Here is a 19,785-nt window from a genome sequence, read left to right as displayed (position 1 = left end):
GGAGATCGTTGTTCGAAACACCCGATCAGTTTCACCTAACGCGATTGGCCTAGGCCGTGCCAACGGGTGCGGCTGACGACATCTGCGCGGCATAGGCCAGTCGCGTGAGGCGAAACTAAACGCGTGTTTTGAACAACGATGTCTCATCGCGCCCGTCACCCGCGAAAATTAGCTTCAGATGACCGTAAACCTTTCAAGACCGCTTCTAGACCAGCTTTTTGATAACGTCATAAAAACGTTTACAAATTGGTTACGAATAGTTTTGGCAAAGGGATTACTTGTGTCTTTCCCAATCCTATTTCTAGACCAGCTTTTCGAATACGTCTTGCAGACCTGTTCTAGATCGTCTCAAGAAAGCAATTAAGCCGGACATTAGCAGAGATATCCGACGTTTTCCCGCCGAAGTTCTCTCATTTGTGTCTTCTTTAACCCGTTTTTATCGTCTTGGATAAACGCTACGAAAACGTTACGTATCTCTTTTGTGCTACCTGGGTATATTCCGACATTAGCGTTTCAGAAATAAGGTGAGTGGTACCGCACAGAAGCCAGTCCAATGCATCTGCACTTTCGCGCCATGTCAGCTTTCTGACTGGCTGAAGGAATATGCCGTGGGGAGTGCCACAGGAAGGGCCATTTCGTAAGCGTCAATTTGATGTTGCGTGACGTTGCGCTGGACCGCCATTGCAGAGATGTTCCGCCATAATTTTTGGTGCGACGAGCCGCGCGAATTATGCTAATGAGCAGCTATATGCAGTGGCAGCCGAGAGGAATGCGTATCGCCACATTTTACCCGTCGTTTGGCGCCATGAAAATTTTTTTTTCATAACGCGTGGTCATGATATTTGCATCGCCCTCAGGTGGTACTGGTATTTGTGTTTGGCAATGTTTGGCATTGTGTTTGGCAAGGTGTTTGTACTGGCAGGTGGTACTGGCATTTCTTAAAAGAACGCGTTTATATGAAATAATATTGGTTCAACACAACAAAATTGCTGCAGCGTTTTCCACTTTTCACTGCTGCTTTGTATTGTAATGAAGATTCATGCCTTTTCACACAGTCGCAAATTATGATAACGGTGTCTTTTGGAAATGAATGTACGGAATAAATGAATGGAAATGAATGTACGTAAGGTGGCGCATGGAAGTTTCCTCACGCGGTGCGAGTAACCAGTGGACTGAACTAGAGGTGGCAGCGCCGACGCTTGGGCCACGCAAGCGGATACCTTTGGCGCGCGCAACGCTATCGTTGGTGCTCGGCCGTTTCTCAGCCAGCCGACTCGGACTGTCACTTGCGTTTCACGAGATAGCGTGGCCTAGAACGTGCGATCATAACCATTGGTAGGTCGCGTATGTTGTTGCTAAGTAGAAAACAAGCACGTTGGCGCCAACGTACGATGACTCATTCCATTTCCCGGTACACGCATCCTAGTTCTTTAGCTTGTCCGGTATTCCGGTAAAACGCAGGCGCTGCTGTTTCTGTCTATTTGAGCACTGCGCCACCAGGTGGCTGCACCATGCAGACCGCTCACGTTTACGCCTCCACCCCAACGCCCCGACGCCCCGTCGGCCTGCGTTTTACCGGAATACCGGACAAGCTAAACCTATCTAATAAACAGTTTTAGAATAGTGTTTGTCGCCTTATGTACGCTAAACGTAAGCACCTTTGCGGGACGTTACGATGTGAGTCTTTTCAAGTCTTTTAGTTTACCGTGCGGAAAAGCAAACGTAAAGAAGATGCGATAAAACAGGGCGCCGTCTGGCGCCTCGTGCCAAACGTATCCAAGCCAAGATGATCCATTAACAACCATCCTGCCATGGAGGAAGGAAACTGAGCAGATGCCCTACCTCTCCGCGCGCTAGGAGGAAAGTGTGGAGGAAATGACGTAGCAGGTTCTCCTCCTTCTTGCTGTTTTTTTTTTTATTCCTTTGCTGTAGCGGCCACGCCTTTCGGGCCACAATGGGGGCTTTGTTATGGTTCTGTGCGCTCACACGTATTGCTCCGTAGGTTTCGTCCCGCGGCAAAGGCGCCATGCGGGCAGGTTTGCGTTGATCTCCGTGTTTTGTTGCGCTGTGTTATCTGGACCGTGCCCTTCCATATGTTGGTATTTCAAGGTGGGCAGGAGGAACTAAAGTTCGTGAAATGAATGCGCATGCAACGCTGTACGCAATGTACCGCGCCACGGCAATGGCTACGGACGAATGCATATCCGCGGGAAATGTTGCCCTCTTTCGCGGAATCATGCAAACGTGCTAACAATTGCTTAGTATTGCTACGGAGTGCGCGGGTCCGAGCAGCACGGTTGCGCGCAGTGCGGCGTGGTTTCACGAGAAATGTAAACAAGAGAGGAGAGCTGGCCCGATAGGCGGAGCAACGCCGTGAGCAACGCCAACTTCCGGCTTCACTTTAGCTTCACAAAGAGTGACGTCAGGGCCTCTCCTTAGTTTCCTTCCTCCGTGCATCCTGCTGTTGCTGTGTGGACGCGTTGCGGTAGGCCTATGGGCGCCACAATCGCTGAAACATCTCAGAAAATTGACGCGCTATGCTCAGGTAACTAACTTTTCCGGTGATTTTAGAGAAAACTAAAGCTCATTAGAATACTTGCTTGCTATCAACGCGAGTGAGAGCGTAGCCATCACGAGAATTCACGCTGAAGCGGGAGCTACGCCTGCCGCCCCCCACGTTCGATAACGCTATTTCTTAGCGTCCATAAATATTGCGAACGTTAAATTCCCCAAATAACGTACGTTATCATAACGCACGTAAACCGCAGAAATCCCGTAACGTTGCGAGCATGTGCAGCGAGGACGACGCTCTTTCTTTACGTACGTAATGCTTTTACGTTCGGTTGCAAACGCTGAACTAAAACTGTCTAATGAAGCCGACGACGGCTTGCACACAGCAGACGACGGAAACGAAAAGCGAAAAGGCAACCAGTAGGCAAGCTCTTCCAAGTAACAAAAGACCTAATAAAGAAACGACAAAGAAAGAAAGTGTCCAACTGAAGAGACAAGATAGAATTCGCAGAGCTGTCAAAACTGAACAGCAAGGCGAAAATAAGTGATATTCGAAATTATAACATGCGAAATACTGCAGGAACCGTAACAAATGGACGCAGCCTGAAATCAGTGAGAAGGAAACTTGGACTAGGACACACCATAATGTATATACTGAAAGATAAGCAGAGTAATACCATCAGTAACTTCGAAGGTATAGTAAAAGCAGCCAAGAATTCTATACTGACCTGTACATTACCCAGAGGACTCCGGATAGCTCCATTAGAAACAGTAATAAACAGGATACATAAACTCCTCCTATAATTATCGATGAGGTCAGAAGAACCTTGCAAGACATGAAATGGGGAAGAGCGGCCGGAGAAGATAGAATAACTGTCGATGCAATCAAAAATGGAGGAGACATAATGCTTAGATAAGTGGCGACTCTCTCTACGAAGTGTCCATCGACTGCAAGCGTCCCAGAAGACTGGAAAAATGTCACGAATATACTAATCCACAAAAGGAGATACGTTAAAAATTGAGAAAGTATAGGTGCGTTACCTTACTCTCGGTATCATATAACATATTCGCCAAGATAATCTCCAATAGAATAAGGGCAACACGGGACTTTGCTCAACCAAGGGAACTGGCAGGTTTCTGGAAGGGATACTTTACAATGAATCACATCCATGTCATCAGTCAAGTAATCGAGAAATCCGCATAGTACAGTCATCCTGTATATTTGGTTTCCATAGATTACGAAAACGCATTTTAGACAGTAGAGATACCGGCAGTCATAGAGGCATTACGTAATCGAGTACAGACCGCTAACGTAAATGATCTGGAAAATATTGCCACATAGTGCGGCCCAGCAAAGGGACTGAAGAAGAAGACAACGAGGTTCGTCTCGGCATCGCGCGTGAACGGTTACCTTTCGGGAAGTACCAACGCCTGGATACACATTCAGCGTGTATACTTCAGCAGGGTACACGCGACAATTTGGTGGAGCTTGCTGGGTACACACAACTTATGCAGGAGACCCCACTGGGCAACAAGAACCTCCCGCAATTGGAGCTGACTCCAGTTCGCCGCACAAGCCGGCGAATCCAAGGGCTCGCCTCAGAATTTGGAAACCTCCAGGAAAAAGTGATGACTACGACCACTGAGACTTCTACGGAAAGGGTGACACCGACTTACCTAACGCTGCTGAACGCCCAAGTGCCAACGGCTTTTCATGGCGGCACATTTGAAGATGTGGAAGACTGGTTGGCGGAGTTCGAGCGCGTGGCTGCGTTTAACGAGTGGGACAACAACGCCAAACTCAGAAACGTCTACTTCAGCCTTCAGGATGGTGCTCGCACGTGGTTTATGAACCGCGAAAGTGCCTTGTCATCCTGCCTAGAATTTCAGTGCAAGCTACTGGACGCTTACTCCAGCCCCGATCGCCGGGAAAAAGCGGAGCGAACCCTTGAGTCACGCGTCCAAAAGCCCAACAAGAGCGTCACGATGTACGTGGAGGACATGAGACGTCTCTTTCAGCGTGCCGATCCGAGCATGTCGGTAGAGAAGAAGGTGCGTCTTCTGATGAGAGGCGTAAAGGAACATCTCTTTGGCGGTCTTGTTCGGAATACGCCCAAGACTGTCGCGGAGTTCCTCACCGAAGCCACCGCAAGGGAGAAGACGCTTCTGCAACGGTCGAACATGTACAACCGACAAGTAAATTCCGCCTGCACTCTGGATACGCCGGTAGGCTTAGGGTGCGACGCCGTCTTGCTTTGCGAGCTGGTTCGCTCAGTGGTTCACGACGAGCTGCAGAAGCACCACGGTACGTCGCCACCGCCAGTCAGCTCCCTCACCAGCGTCGTACGCAACTAAGTGCAACAGGCACTGCAAGCATCTCTTTCCGGCAGTGAAGCGCCACCTCTGCCAAGTGATTCCCGGCGCAAGACTTACGCAGAAACATTACTGAGCCCCCCCCCCCCCCCCCCAAGCTATAGCACCTACTTATGTTGCGTCGCCAGTCGCGTTGCAATCGGCGCAAACCACTCCGACAACTCTGATACCGTACTTCGAGGACCGCCGAACACCCGGGAGTAAATGAGAGGTTTGGCGAGCACCCGATCGACGACCGGTATGCTACCGCTGCGGCGAAGCTGGTCATGTGTATCGGGAGTGCCCCTATCGACGACTCGGACTGCGGGGCTTTTCTATCGATTCGCCTCGACCTAGGTTTGGCCAGGGGCTCTCGCCATCGCAGAATTCATCGAACAGCAGCGCAGGCTGGGCACACCGCAGCGGCAGTCACGCTCACCCTCACCGCGGCGACATTTCCCTGCTCGTGATACCACCTCGACGACGACGCAAGGGAGATCATCAAGTCCTCGCCGGAAAAACTGACGTCAGCGACCTTCCGAGGAGGGGCCCCTGATACTCGACGCGCTGAAGACCTCGTATCGTGCCGACCGCAGAACAACGAAAACCCGACAACGCCAGAACCAGTTCCCGTGAACAAGATTTCACTGGACATACCTGTGTTGATCGACATCAAAGAAATGAGTTAACTTGTAGATACCGGCGCCGATTACTCTATTCTTAGTGGCAAAGTAGCGAGCGTTCTGAAAAAAGTTACGTTGCCCTGGATCGGGGCACCAGTTCATACGGCAGGTGGCCATGTCGTCACATGGCCTGACTTATGCACGGCGAGAGTAGAAATTAGCAGTGCTGCTTTTCTCGCCACTGGTCTGGTTCTACTCGAGTGTTCCCGCGATTTAATTCTTGGGATGGACTTTCTCCTGGAATATGGCGCCATTATTGACCTCCGCGAGCGCTGCATCACTTTCTCGTCACAAAGGGCAACAACAGAGACGGATGGCGTTGGACAGAGATCCGCACTTCGCGTTTCAGACGACAGCATCACGATACCACCGCCTGCGAACGTTATGGTTCCGGTCAAGTCCGACAAGCTACAAGACGTTGAAGCCGTTGTAAAAGGCAACATTTCTATGTTGCTGATCCAAGGTATTTGTGTAGCGCGAAGCCTTGTGGAACTTCGTGATAGCCAAGACAGCGCTCCTCGTTACCAACTTTACTTTTGAGCATCGGCACATTTTTTCGTGGCACTGCCGTCGCCTACGCCGAGCCATCAACGGTCATCGTCGAGTGCTTTGCTTCTGAAGTGGGCACAGACGACGGTTCGCTCGATGCATCGATGTAAACTCCGAGCTTACGGACGACGAAAAGAGCGCACCGCAGAAACTCTTGAACGAATTCCGCGTGTGCTTCGCTCGGGCTACTAAGGTGGGCCAAACGCCAATCACGAAGCACCGAATAACGACATCCGCCGACGCACGTTCCATCAAACAACAGCCTTATCGTGTCTCGCCGAACGAACGTGAGGCAATTCAAGCCCAAGTCAAGGAGATGCTAGATGATATCATTCAGCCTTCGCACAATCCGTGGTCGTCCCCTGTCGTTCTGGTCAAGAAAAAAGACGGAACACTTCGTTTCTGTGTTGATTATCGACGCCCCAACAATGTCACCTAGAAGGACATGTACCCACTACCACGTATGAATGACTCTTTAGACAGGTTGCGGCGAGCTAAGTATTTTTCGTCTCTCGATCTAGAGAGCGGTTACTGGCAAATTGAGGTAGATGAACGAGACCATGAAAAAAACTGCTTTCTTCACTACAGATGGCCTTTACGATTTCAGAGTACTTCCTTTCGTGCTCTATTCGTCACCATCAACTTTCCAGCGAACGATGGACACCGTTCTCGCTGGTCTGAAGTGGCAAAGCTGCCTCGTCTACCTCGACGACGTGGTTGTTTCTTCGGCGACATTTGACGACCACTTGAAACGACTGCGGCAAGATCTCGAAGCCATTCGATCGGCTAAGATCACCCTTAAGCCTAAGAAGTGTCATTTCGGCTTCAAGGAGCTGATGTTTCTGGGACACGGTCAGCGCGGAAGGCGTCAGCCCCTATCCCGCGAAGACTGCCGCTGTAGCAACGTTTCCAACACCGACCGACAAGAAAGGTGTTTCACCGGCGTTTCATAGAAAATTTTTCGAAGATGGTGGAGCCGCTGACTCGACTCACGAGGGATGATGTATCGTTCGTCTGGTCCTCAGAGCAAGAGACGGCTTTCATCGAGCTTCGACAGCGTCTGGTGTCAGCACCAGTTTTGGCCCACTTTGACGAGGAGGCGGACACGGAAGTTCATACAGACACCAGTAACGTTGGTCTTGGTGCGGTGCTTGTACAACGGCAGGAAGGTATTGAAAGAGTGATCGCCTACGCAAGTCGCATGCACACTATCGCGTGCAGAGACCAGCTACACCCCTACGGAGAAAGAGTGTCTTGCAGTCGTATGGGCGCTGGCGTAATTTCGACCTTACCTTTACGGCCGCTTATTCAAAGTTGTAACCGATCATCACTCGTTATGCTGGCTTGGAAATCTGCGGGACCCTTCTGGACGACTGGAACGGTGGAGTTTACGTTTTCAAGAGTACGACGTGACCATCGTGTACAAGTCGGGCCGCATACACGAAGACGCTGACGCACTCTCGCGCGCCCCTATCGACACTACTGACCAAAACATTGAGGACGACGGCGTTTTCCTTGGGGCCGTAAGCGTTACTGATTTCTCCACACGGCAGCGCGCAGACGACTCACTACGGCCTCTATTCGAACATCTGGAAGGACGAAACCCGTCAATACCCCGGCGCATCGCTCGAGGATTGTCGTCTTTTTGTTTACGACATGGCGTCTTGTAGAAGAACTCCGCCACCACCAACAAGACATACATTTTGGTCATTCCAGCAGACCTCCGTGCTGAAGTTTTATTCGCCTGTCATGACGAGCCTGCGTCTGGCCATCTGGGTTTTACGCGAACGCTTGATAGAGTGCGCAAATCCTACTACTGGCCGAAACTTTCCGAGTGTGTTAAGCGGTACGTCCAAGGCTGCCGTGAATGCCAGCGCCGAAAGTCGCCAGCTGTGAAGCCTGCTGGATTGCTGAATCCGATTGACCCACCAGGCAAACCTTTCGCCCAGGTCGGCATGAATCTTCTGAGCCCATTTTCACTGTCATCTTCTGGCAACAGGTGGATAATTGTCGCCACAGAATATTTAACGCGGTATGCTGAGACAAAGGCGTTGGCTCGAGGCACAGATTCCGAGGTTGCCCAGTTTATCACAAAGAGCATCGTCCTATGGCATGGCGCCCCAACACACGTCGTCACAGACCGAGGCAAAGCCTTTACAGCGCAGCTCATTGAAAACGTTTTTAAACTCAGCTCCACAACCCATCGAAGGACAACTGCCTATTATCCGCAGACAAACGGCTTGACCGAACAACTCAACAAAGCGATGACTGACATGCTGTCTATGTACGTAGACGTACAGCACAAGACGTGGGACGAGATACTCCAATACGTAACGTTTGCCTATAACACTGCTACGCAAGAAACGACACGCTTCACACCGTTTTACCTCGTTTACGGCCGTGAAGTGCAGACCATGTTAGAAGCAATGCTGCCGTGCGACAACATCGGTCACCTCGATCTCGCCCAAGATGTCGAACTCTTCGTGCAACGCGTGGAAGAAGCCCGTCAGCTTGCCCGAGTGCACATAAAGAAACAATAGAGCATCTATGCGCAACGTTACAATCTCCCAAGTCGAGTTCCAACCTGGCGATCAAGTTTTGGTCTGGACTCCCTTGCGCCGAAAAGGACTATCCGAGAAGCTTTTTAATGGCTACTTCGGACCTTACAAAGTGTTGCAGCGAATTAGTGACGTGAATTACATAGTCCTTCCTGACGGAAGCAAGCCCCGACGTCCACAATCGCAATCTGAAATTGTGCAAAACCGTACTATAGCCCCTAAAATTCGGCGTTTTCAGCCGCTTAGGTTAGTTTTTGTTGCTGCTCGTCCCTCAGTGCCTTGTGACTATATCGCACGTCACAGTGATTGTGACTATAGCCTATGTGTTCGTCCTAGGCCATCTCGGCGCTGTCACGTCAAGCCTATGTATGTTTTCATTCATTTATTTATTTATTTTTATTTTTGAAGAGGGGGTAGCGCCACATGGTGTGGCACAGCAAGGGGACTGAAGCAAAAGAGAACGAGGTTCGTCTCGGCATCGCGCGTCAACTGTTACGTTTCGTGAAGTACAAACGCCGGGATCCCCATTCAGCGTGTATACTTCAGGAGGGTACACGCGACAATATCTACATAGATTCACCGTAATTCTTCACGAGAAAAGCAGGAAGATACCTACAAAGGAAGGGGGTCAGACAAGGAGACAAAATAACTCCGATGCTATTCACTGTGTGGCTGGAAGAAATATCCAAGCTTTAAACTGGGAAGGCTTAGCAGTAAGGATCGACGGCGAATACCTCAGCAACCTTCGGCTTGCCGTTGACATTGTTCTGTTCAGTAACGCTGGGGGCGAGTTGCAACAAATGATTGAGGACTTTAACAGACAGATGTAAGAGCGGGGTTGAAGATTAATATGCAGAAGACAAAGATAATGATGAATAACTGGGCAAAGGAACTAAAGTTCAAGATCGCCAGTAACCCCTAGAGTCTGTGAAGGAGTACGTTTACGTAGGTCAATTATTCACAGGGAACCCTGATGACGAGAAAGAAATTCATAGAAGAATAAAAATGGGCTGGATCGCATACGGCAAACATTGTCAGCGCCTGACTTGAAGCTTACCATTATTATGGAAAAGCAAGGTGTATAATCAGGGCATTTTACCGGTGCTGACATATGAGGCAGAGACTTGGAGACTGACAAAGAAGCTTGAGAACAAATTAAGGACCTCACAAAGAGCGATGGAACGAAGAAACCTTGAAACCTTGATCACAGAGCAAACAGGTATAGCCGATATTCCAGTTGACATTAAGAGAAAAAAATGGCGCGGGGCAGGTCATGTAACGCGCAGGTTAGGTCACTGTTGGACCATTATAGCTACAGAATGGGTACCAAGAGAAGGGAAGCGCAGTAGAGTAAAGCAAAAGACTAGGTGGTGCGTTGAAATTAGGAAATTCGTGGGTGCTAGTCTTTCAAATTCAAATTCAAAATCACTTTATTCAAACGACTAATAAGAAGTACATGTGAATCATCTGGGCCCTTAGCCTTCTCGGCTAGACTTGGGCCCATGCAGGAAGTGCGAAAAAATAATTGTGGCGAGACAACTCAGTATTTTACACAGGATTCATGTAACAGCAGTAATGCGACAGTTATGCACAAAGGAAGGCGAAATGCTCAAGAAATTATACAATAGTTCGGAGGACAAAATGAAAGGAAGAATGCATGAAGGAAAAACACAGACTTATAGTGGAGTCGAATATTGCTGGCTCCGGAAAATTTTTCTTTATTTCGGCGATTGAGAATTGACCTACTTTTAAGTTAGCAGGCAGTTGGTTCCAAATTTTAGCAGTGGTATAGGCGATAGTTCGTTTACCGCACAGATTATTAACAGCTGGAAGGTTAAAACGACAGCTGAAAAATTTCTAGTTCGACGAGATGGATATACAAAACAGATGATGATAGTGGGATGTTATGGTTTAGTATATGTATAACCACACAAGCTTGTCTGAAATCCCGCATAGCAAAGAAAGGTGTAATGTCTAAGTGACGAAAGAGCGGAGCGGATCTATCTGTGTGTTTACTATGTGTAGTTATTCGAAGTGCTCTTTTTTGTAAAATTACTTTAAGTACGTGTTATGCTAATTATTTAAGTACGTGTTATACCTAAGTCCACAGGACTCCACACAGTAAGTCATATTGTTTTGAAAAAGGCAATAATACAAAATTTTTAATCTGCGAAGCGACAAGAACTTTCTAGCTTTTATTAGGACAAAGCAAGCCCGTCTCAATTTGCTGCTTACTCGAATTATGTGAGGATTAAAATTGAAAGATGAATCTGGAGTTATACCAAGATATACCTGTTGATCGACTGGTTCGAGTGGGTTTGCGCCTATTCGTAACTCATTTAAGCTATATGAATTTTTATATGGACTAGAGAACACAATGTATTTAGTCTTTGAGGTGTGTATCGTTAATTTATTTTGTAAAAACCACTGGCAAATCTGAGAAAGATCACTATTAGCTTGCCTTTCGAGCATATTAGGGTCATGACTAGTGAAGAGAAGGGCTGTGTCATCAGCATACATAATAGTTTGGGCATAATTGAAAGCATCTGGCAGGTCATTTATGTACAAGGAAAAGAGTAATGGTCCCAATACTGAGCCCTGAGGCACACCACAAAGGATGGAATGAACGCTTGATACGTATTTGTCGATTTTAACACATTGCTTGCAAACAGAAAGATAGCTTTCGAAAAACTGCTTCGCTTGACCTCTGAATCCATACCGATGTAGTTTCGATAGTAGTATATCATGGTTCACAGTGTCAAACGCTTTTTTAATATCAACAAAAATGCCAATTACATACTCTTTGTTATTTAATGCTTTGTTAATAAATTCACTTAAACACTGTACAGCCGTGGAAGTAGATCTGTTTTTTCTGAAACCGTGCTGGTTGTCTACTAGTACGTTATATTTATCTAGAAAATGGGTAAAACGTTTCATCAATAACTTCTCAAATACTGTGTTAAGCGCTCTAAGTATTGATATTGGTCGGTAGTTCTGGATGCCATCCTTACTACCGGACTTGTATATTGGTGTGCCTTGCGCTATTTTAAATGCGTCTGGATATGTAGTCATGTAGAAGCATGCATTAAATAATTTTTCTAAATGCTCACTCAGTTCCTCGATGTGCTGTTTAATGACGAGTAAGGGTATCTTATCTTTACCTGGTGCTCTACCTCCAGTCATTGTTTTAACGGTAGAAATGATTTCATCATGAGTAATGTCATCAAAAACAAAATAATTAAGTACAGGAGCTGGGAGCTCAGGGGCTTCGTGCATACTAAGTTGTTTCGCAAGAGTTGGACCTATATTACAAAAGTATTGATTGAAGTCTTCCGCAAAGCTTTCTGTGGTTCTAGTAGGTGGGATAATTTCTGGCAATATGTGATCCTTCTCTCGAAGTGTAATGACCGAGTTAACTATTTTCCATATTTTACGTGGAGCATGTTGGTTGCTTTCTATAAGAGTTTTATGATACTTCTTTTTGGATTTTCTAAGTAAGGCCAGAGCTTTATTTCTATGTATTTTATATCGTATACGATAGTATTCATTAGCTTTAAACTGCTTGTGCTTTCTATACCATTTATCATTAGTTTGTATAGCAGCTAAGACCTCAGTCGTTGCCCAAGGACGTATTGGGTCAGAATAATAAGATTTTGCATTAATAATTGTTTCTTTAAAGCAAGATGAGATAACATTTATAAGGTGGTCGAATTCTTTGTTAATATTCTTACTGTTCTCAACATTGATCTCTAGAGTGCGTATACGGGAGCTTAGCAGGCTGTGATCAATAGTTGTTTTCACGCGTTTCTTAATTTCTTTTTTGAGAGGAGAACGCGATGCTAGAAAAAACACTGGAAAATGGTCAGAAATATCAGCAACAATAACTCCAGAGAAAGACGGCGAGGTTTCGAAATCGCATAGGATATGGTCTATGAGCGTCGCTGTGGAGGGGGTAACTCGAGTTGGTTATGTTATTTGATTAAGGAACCCGTAAGACTCAATCAGGTTCACGTATGGTGCTGCATTGTCATTAAGAGTGTCAATATTAATGTCTCCACATATTATTGCAAGATTATTCATAGAAGCGAGATGTTCTAGAGCAGGTTCAAAGGCATCTAGAAAAAGACTAATGTGCCAACTTGGGGAACGGTATAAAACACCTACAGTTGGAACTCAGTTCAAGGAATAAGAAATCATATGCTTCGGGAACCTGACAGGTCAGTTTGGGACAATGCATGAAAGGAATATTCTTGTATACATACAAAGCAACTCCTCCGCCACGCGTCTTTGTTGGTCGCGAGAGATAAACTGAATTAAAATTTTGGAATATTAAAGAATTCATCAGGTTTCAACCACGTTTCTCACAACGCGATTATATCATACTCAAAGGAAGGGGACTTTAATAAAACCAGCAAAGAGTCAATATTTTTAGTTAAGCTTGTAATATTGCAGCGTAGTATCTTCAAATTATGCGCAGCTGAAAAAGCCACGTTCAGATGCGACACGTTACACATTTCTGGAAATGGTTTACCTACTGCAGAGGCCACAAAATCATGCAATTAAATTCAAGTCTTCCTCACAAGGGACGTGAATGACTGACGAGGTTTCAGTTTTCCGGACAAGAATTTTTCCATTGGAAACCCAGGAAAATTTCCACTCTTTTTCTTTTCTTTTCTGAGTGGTCTTACCAAGCAAGATGTTCAATTGCGCACATAAATGTTCATTTATGTAAATGGGATTGTCATCTTCGAATTGCAAGTTTAATGTGGAAAGTTCCTTCCTTTTTGCGAGTTGGAGAAAGCTGTCTCTGACTTTGCGAGATGTAAATCAGACAACAATGTTGGATTTTGTTTTATCTTTAGTCGATACGCGATGAACTACATCAATGTCCGATGCGGAGACTTCCGTACCAAGTTTAGCTCCAAGTACCTGCACGGTATTTTCAAGGTTCTCATCAACAGTGAAAGGAAGACCCTTAATTTCCAAATTCGTTGCTCTGCTGTATTGCTTCAAATCAATCACGTTCTTCTTTGTGGCGGCAAGTTCCTGCTTAAGGTGCAGGTTTTCTTTCTTAAGCTGCTCATTGTCGTCTTTCAGAGTCTTGAGATCCGCGCAGGCACTCTCAAGCTTGGCCTTAATATCATCAAAGGAATTACTAATATACTGAGTCGCTTCTTTGATTTCGTCAATGTCAGTCCTGATTGCATCAATTTTGGCAAGCTTCAGTGACATGTCCTGAAAAATTTTCGCCATTTCTTTGATGGTGGTAGGTGCTTTTTCTCCCATCATAGAGCCAGAGCAGCGAGCGACTTAGAGTAGGTAATAAAAAGAAAGCGTCAAAGTCACGCACCTGCAAGATGGCGAAGGGGGTTTTAGCAGCGCTTTTCCACGCGAGCTACTCCCACTGAGTCGCCCGCTGCTCTGTGCCGACAGGGTTACACCGCCTTGCTTTTGTAGCTGCAGGACCGGCGGTGCGCAGGCGCAATGATGGCTTCTTGTCAGTAGAGTTAAGGGGGCGTCATCCAGGCTCTCCAGGTAATCACCGCGTCGATCTGCAAGATGACGAAGGGGGTTTTTAGCAGCGCTGTTCCACGCGAGCTATTCCCAATGAGTCGCCCGCTGCTCTGTGCCGACAGGGTTCCACCGCCTTGCTTTTGTAGCTGCAAGACCGGCGGTGCGCAGGCGCAGTGATGGCTTCTTGTCAGTAGAGTTGAGGGGGCGTCATCCAGGCTCTCCAAGTAATCACCGCGTCGATCTGCAAGATGGCGAAGGGTGTTTTTAGCAGCGCTGTTCCACGCGAGCTATTCCCAATGAGTCGCCCGCTGCTCTGTGCCGACAGGGTTCCACCGCCTTGCTTTGTAGCTGCAGAACCGGCGGTGCGCAGGCGCAATGATGGCTTCTTGTCAGTAGCGTTGAGGGGGCGTCATCCAGGCTCTCCAGGTAATCACCGCGTCGATCTGCAAGATGGCGAAGGGCGTTTTTAGCAGCGCTGTTCCACGCGAGCTATTCCCACTGAATCGCCCGCAGCTCCGTTGGAATCGGTTGGCACAGGACAGGTGTAATTGGATCGTAAGGCATGACATTCGTCGTGCAGTGAACATAAAATAGGGTGATAATGATGATGATGATGATGATGATGATGATGATGAATTGGCCTGGAAGGAGGGAAAAGCGACGTCTTCAAGTCTTTTCAAGCTGTGCATGGCCGAAGATTCAAACCCTTCATGCAGACATTGTCATTTCGACATTTAGTTGTGGCTTACCATGCTTTAATGTGACTCGTTTATAGTTCTCGCGAGTCATTCCCAATAATTGTGGGCTGGCCAAGGGCACATTGAAAATCAATTCAACCTTATTCCGTCCCATGATCTACTCTAATCCGTACAGCGTCAATCAGTGGCATGCATCAAGGGGCATGCCACTTTATCCTAATAAAATCAAACCGCGTGAATCAATCACTTAGGCTTAGCGGTAGTTTTTATTAATCCTAGCTTTCCAACGAGGATCTTTGAAGTGCGCCAGGTGAATTCGGCCACTGCACCACTTTAATGGCATGCATGCGCCGTGCAGCGATCCAGTTGTGACGTACGCGAAAGGTCCTCTCTCCGACGTGACACTATTTACTTTGTAGTTCCTGGGCAAGTGGTGGATCGTGCAAGCCACGGCCAGCGTGTTCCACCAGGGTGAACAGTGCGCGCACATCACGGTAAACCGCAAGGCAGAGCAACTGTACAACATGACAGCTGAGTTCCGTATTCTCAAGTAAGTGCTACTTTCGTATTGGCCGTCTATTACAGGGTGTGCGAGGTATTTGAGTATATTCCTTCGAATATACAGTAACATTATCACTCTGCCAAGAGCATCATCATATCATATCAGTCAAAAACATTTGTCTTACGATCCCAACGGGCCCTCCGACAAAGAAGAAACCACAATTAGTCCTCGTCACCTCAGACAACGGTCACTACTTTTGCTTGAAGTTGAAGATTATTTGTAGCGCTGGAGAGAACAACCATACTTCTTCAGCAGAGCATTAGGAGGTGGCAAAGTAAAACTATTTGGGGGACCTCCTGTTTCATAACGCATGCAAGATAATGGTATAAACAGCAGGAAGATGCATCCAACAAACGATTACACACATCAGCTTGTAACATAATTACAAAATAACAAGGTCAATCAATAAAATAAATATCTGCGCTCATAAAAAAAGGTTATTTCATTATGATAAGCTAACAGAGGCATAAAGACAAATTCTCAGGATCGCTTATGAAACAATTATAACAATATAACACGAAAGTATTTGCTTAATATCGATATCAACAATAAGAGTGAAGAAATTTACACACAGTAAAAATTGCCACAAAAATACTAGAAAAACCGCATCCATAGAAAAAAAAGTAAATTTATAAAAAAAAATATGAAAACAAGGGAAAGATCACCGCGAAATCTGCTCTCCTAAAAATTTATTTTTAATTTTCATTTAAAGGAGTACAAAGAAGTGCTAATCTTCATCTCTGCAGGAATTACGTTCCAAAAAGTCATACCCCCGAATCTGAGGGTAAACTTTCCGTAATTTGATGTGATCTTGGGTAAAAGGTGGCTATTCTGAATGAAGCGAAACAAGAGAAGTGATGACTTATGTTTAAACACGTACAGAAGAGGTAGAATACTAAGAAATTCGTAAATAGGCAGGGTGTGGGCAGCGCAGTGGTCTAAATGTCATTCCTTGGCTTTGAAGGCGTTGTAAGGGTTTGAGGTGAATAGGAAATATTTTCCCATGCAGACAAACGGTATGTTAAATGGCTATCTATTAATGCATGATATAACGATGTAGGAATATGTGGCACAAAGTATGTACGTGTTTTGATGACAACATGAGCACCAAATGACACTTTATGCAGTAATGACCTGGCATGACAGTTGTATTTTAGGGAGAACATGGGGAAGGCGGGAGATGGAAATTAAAGACGGCGAGCGAAACGACAACAAGGTGAAAGCAGGAGCGAACGTTTCGACAAGTGGACTTGTGTTCATCAAGGCGACATATGCTTACCTCGCCACAGTATATAAAGGTGAGATTCTTCTAAAGGGGAGCGGGTGTAAGGCGGGCGGGTGCGGCAACGAGCGAAGGTGTGTTAGCGGCGAGGGCGCAGAATTCAGAATAAAGGAGTGCTGTGCACAAGGCCAGAGACGCGGCCGTCTGTCAATCGCGTGTCAACGCCCGTGTGTCAGCCGAGGTGTGAACGGCGTGCACAGCAGCCCTCTATTACCTGTTTCGCTGGTGGTCGTGGGCTATCGTGCCTCTGAAAGAGATAATAGGAGCGGCAGAAACCTGTGCTCGTGAAAAAAAAAAGAAAAGGAAATACTGAAATAGTATAAATAAATAAATAAATAAATAAATAAATGGAAAAGTGCTGTTGCCCATAGCTTGAATTTCAGCACAGCGAATAGATTCTACAGCTCTCTTTGAAACATTTATGCCTATTGGTTGCAATGTCTTGAACTTATTGATAAGGCACGATTCTCTGTATTTTCTTTCTCGTATGGAACGGAAATTTGACTGTAAGATGTAGAGTTTAGGTTCATCAAAGTGATGACCTGCTTGGTTGAAATGATCGGCGTGAGCTTCGGGAAGATTTTTAGCTGTGTCCGCGCGATGTCCATCTAATCTGACATTCATTCGTTGTCCCGTTTCGCCCATATATTGTTCCTTACAAATGTAACATTCAAGCATATCAATTACATCGGAAAGTGCAAGCTAGGTTACACTTTGTTTGTATAGCTATTTGCGGTGCTATTATTTTAATGTCACTTTTAAGGTGCCTGCAGGTTTTGCACCTGGGGCGACAACATGCTTTTATTACGGGAGACAATGCAGTTGGCTGACTTTTGCGTGCACTAACATATTTTTAAAGCTCCTGTTGCCGTGACAGGTAACCTTTCGTACACCCGGCGAAGCTTTTCGAAGACACTCGTTACTTGATGATATTGGGTGGTATTTTCGTAGGATGTTGTTTATGTCTGGGAGTGCACTAGAATATTTTATTATGAAGGCCGGTGGGCCTCTCAGATTCTGCTCTATAGGCTGTTCCTTCACTAATTCTGACTGTCTCTCCAATCTTGACATGACACTATAAGCTCTATCGAGAGCAACTTGTGTATAGTTTCTTTCTGCTAGCGTTGTTTTAAGGTCATTTAGGTGGTGGATATAATCGTGGTCATCGCTGCAGACTGTTATTATTCGCTTCGCTTGTCCGACAAAAATTCCTTGCGTGCAGTGTAGCGGTAGATGACTGTTTCATTCTAAATATTGCTGGCTATCCGTAGGCTTCCGGTAAAGTGCCGTTCTCAGTTTTCCGTTTTCTATGGAGGCCGTCGTCTCCAGGAAGCTGATCTGACTAGGAGAGTGGTGAGCAGTAAATTTAATACTCGGGTGAAAGCGATTGAAATGGCTAATTAAGTCGGTTAAGACGCTTGTGCCGTGTTCCCATATTATAAATATCTCGTCAATGTAACGAAGATAGGTGTGGGGTTTTAAAGGGTAGGATTTCAGCAGGGCTGCTTCAAGCTGTCCCATGAAAGTGTTCGCATACGTGGGAGCGAATGGCGTACCCATGTTAGTGCCGAAAATTTCCAGGTAGTGGGGAGTAGAATCGAATGCGAAATAGTTGAGCGTGAGAACTAAGGAACGACAAGTAAACTTCAGGAGCATGCGCTTGGGGATTGATTGCGAGGGATCTAGAAACGGCCTCAATTCTATCACTCATGGGAATGTTGGTGTAAAGGGCAGAAACATCCAAAGTGACTAGAATAGCGCGATCGGAAAGGATTTGGTTGGCGTTGATGCCGTCGATAATTCGATGGAAGCGCGGCGTGTCTTGAACGAAAGATGGGAGGGTGGTGAGAATGTTTGACAGGTGGTGATTTAAGAATTTAAATAGTGGCTCAGTAGGTGTGTTGTTATTAGGCACAATAGGCCGACCTGGGATTTCTGCTGTAAATATTTCTTCGACCGAACTTTATGTACTTTAGGAAGGAGATAAAAGCGGCGTGCTTTTTTGTTCTTGGGCATCATGAAGCGATATTCAGACTGCGTGATTAGTTCCCTGAACAGGAGCTCTGCTATTGTGTTTATCACAATATTGCTGTAATCTGAAGTTGGGTTAGAGTAGAGTTTTCTGTAATGGGTGTGGCTGCGCAGTTGTTGGGAGTCCTAATTCTTGTACTTTTTTTAGACCAGATTGCGATACTGCCGCCTTTGTCTGCTGGTTTGATTACAATATCATTCTTTTTCGCGGGTTCTTTAAGGATTGTGTGCTGAACGGGGCACAATATTTTTTCTGTTTGGTTCGGGCAGACCTCCGTGGCGAAATGCCTTCATGGGGTGTCTTTTTACGCTTAATTTTCTTGTCCAGGCCTGCACCTATGTCTCTCTGTGTATCTGTCTGTGTATCGGTCTGCTTATTAGTGTATGTAGCTGTTTGCGTGAAGGCTTCGCGGGTGGTTGTGGGTTTCCGTATGAGCGGGTGTTGTGCGGGTGGTTTTGGTTCCGCGTCCAGCGTCTGTGTAGATGCTTCTTAGGTTCTAGCTTTGGTGGAACTCGCGTGCGAGCTAGTGTTGAAAATTTCAGCCGTGTGTTTCTGTGTTGAAGCTACCTGGGACACAGGATTTAATGGTGTTGTTGGTTCCATCGATTTACAAGAGTTCCTGAGCCTGTACTTGATGTCGTTAGCCATTACATTGAGGCCATAAAAATTGGGGTGTAATTCGTCCCGGACGAGCAGAATGTCGGGGTCCTCGTGTATTTCAGCGTAGGGGATGAGATCGACGTTTTCATCTTGTTTTCTTTTGCTTTAGACACGCTGCCCTTCCTTCGAATTATCGATGGCATCAACGCCAACTAAATCCTTTCCGACGGCGCTATCCTAGTCACTTTGGATGTTTCTGCCCTTTAGAGTAAGACACCCATGAGTGAAGGAATTGACCCCTTGCAATCAGTCCCCAAGCGCATGCTCCTGAAGTTTACCTGTCACTCCTTAGGTGGTTTGTTCTCACGCTCAACTATTTCGAATTCTATTCTATTCACTACCTGGAATAAACGGAAACGGGGAATAAACGTGGTTTCATTCATT

The 19,785-nt window shown here is 46.2% G+C and overlaps 1 protein-coding gene across 1 annotated transcript in view; it reads left to right on the top strand.

Annotated features, from left to right (window-relative positions):
- LOC142574406 (uncharacterized) overlaps positions 1 to 19,785 on the top strand; it is a 136,647-nt gene that overhangs the window by 48,858 nt on the left and 68,004 nt on the right. Inside the window, exon 2 of the mRNA XM_075683497.1 lies at positions 15,285 to 15,415. Coding sequence (XP_075539612.1) covers positions 15,285 to 15,415 — 131 coding nt within the window. The remainder of the gene's footprint in view (positions 1 to 15,284; positions 15,416 to 19,785) is intronic.

The sequence above is a fragment of the Dermacentor variabilis genome, chromosome 3, assembly GCF_050947875.1.
Source record: "Dermacentor variabilis isolate Ectoservices chromosome 3, ASM5094787v1, whole genome shotgun sequence".
Taxonomy (NCBI): Eukaryota; Metazoa; Arthropoda; class Arachnida; order Ixodida; family Ixodidae; genus Dermacentor; species Dermacentor variabilis.
This window is presented reverse-complemented; position numbering and strand designations above follow the sequence as displayed.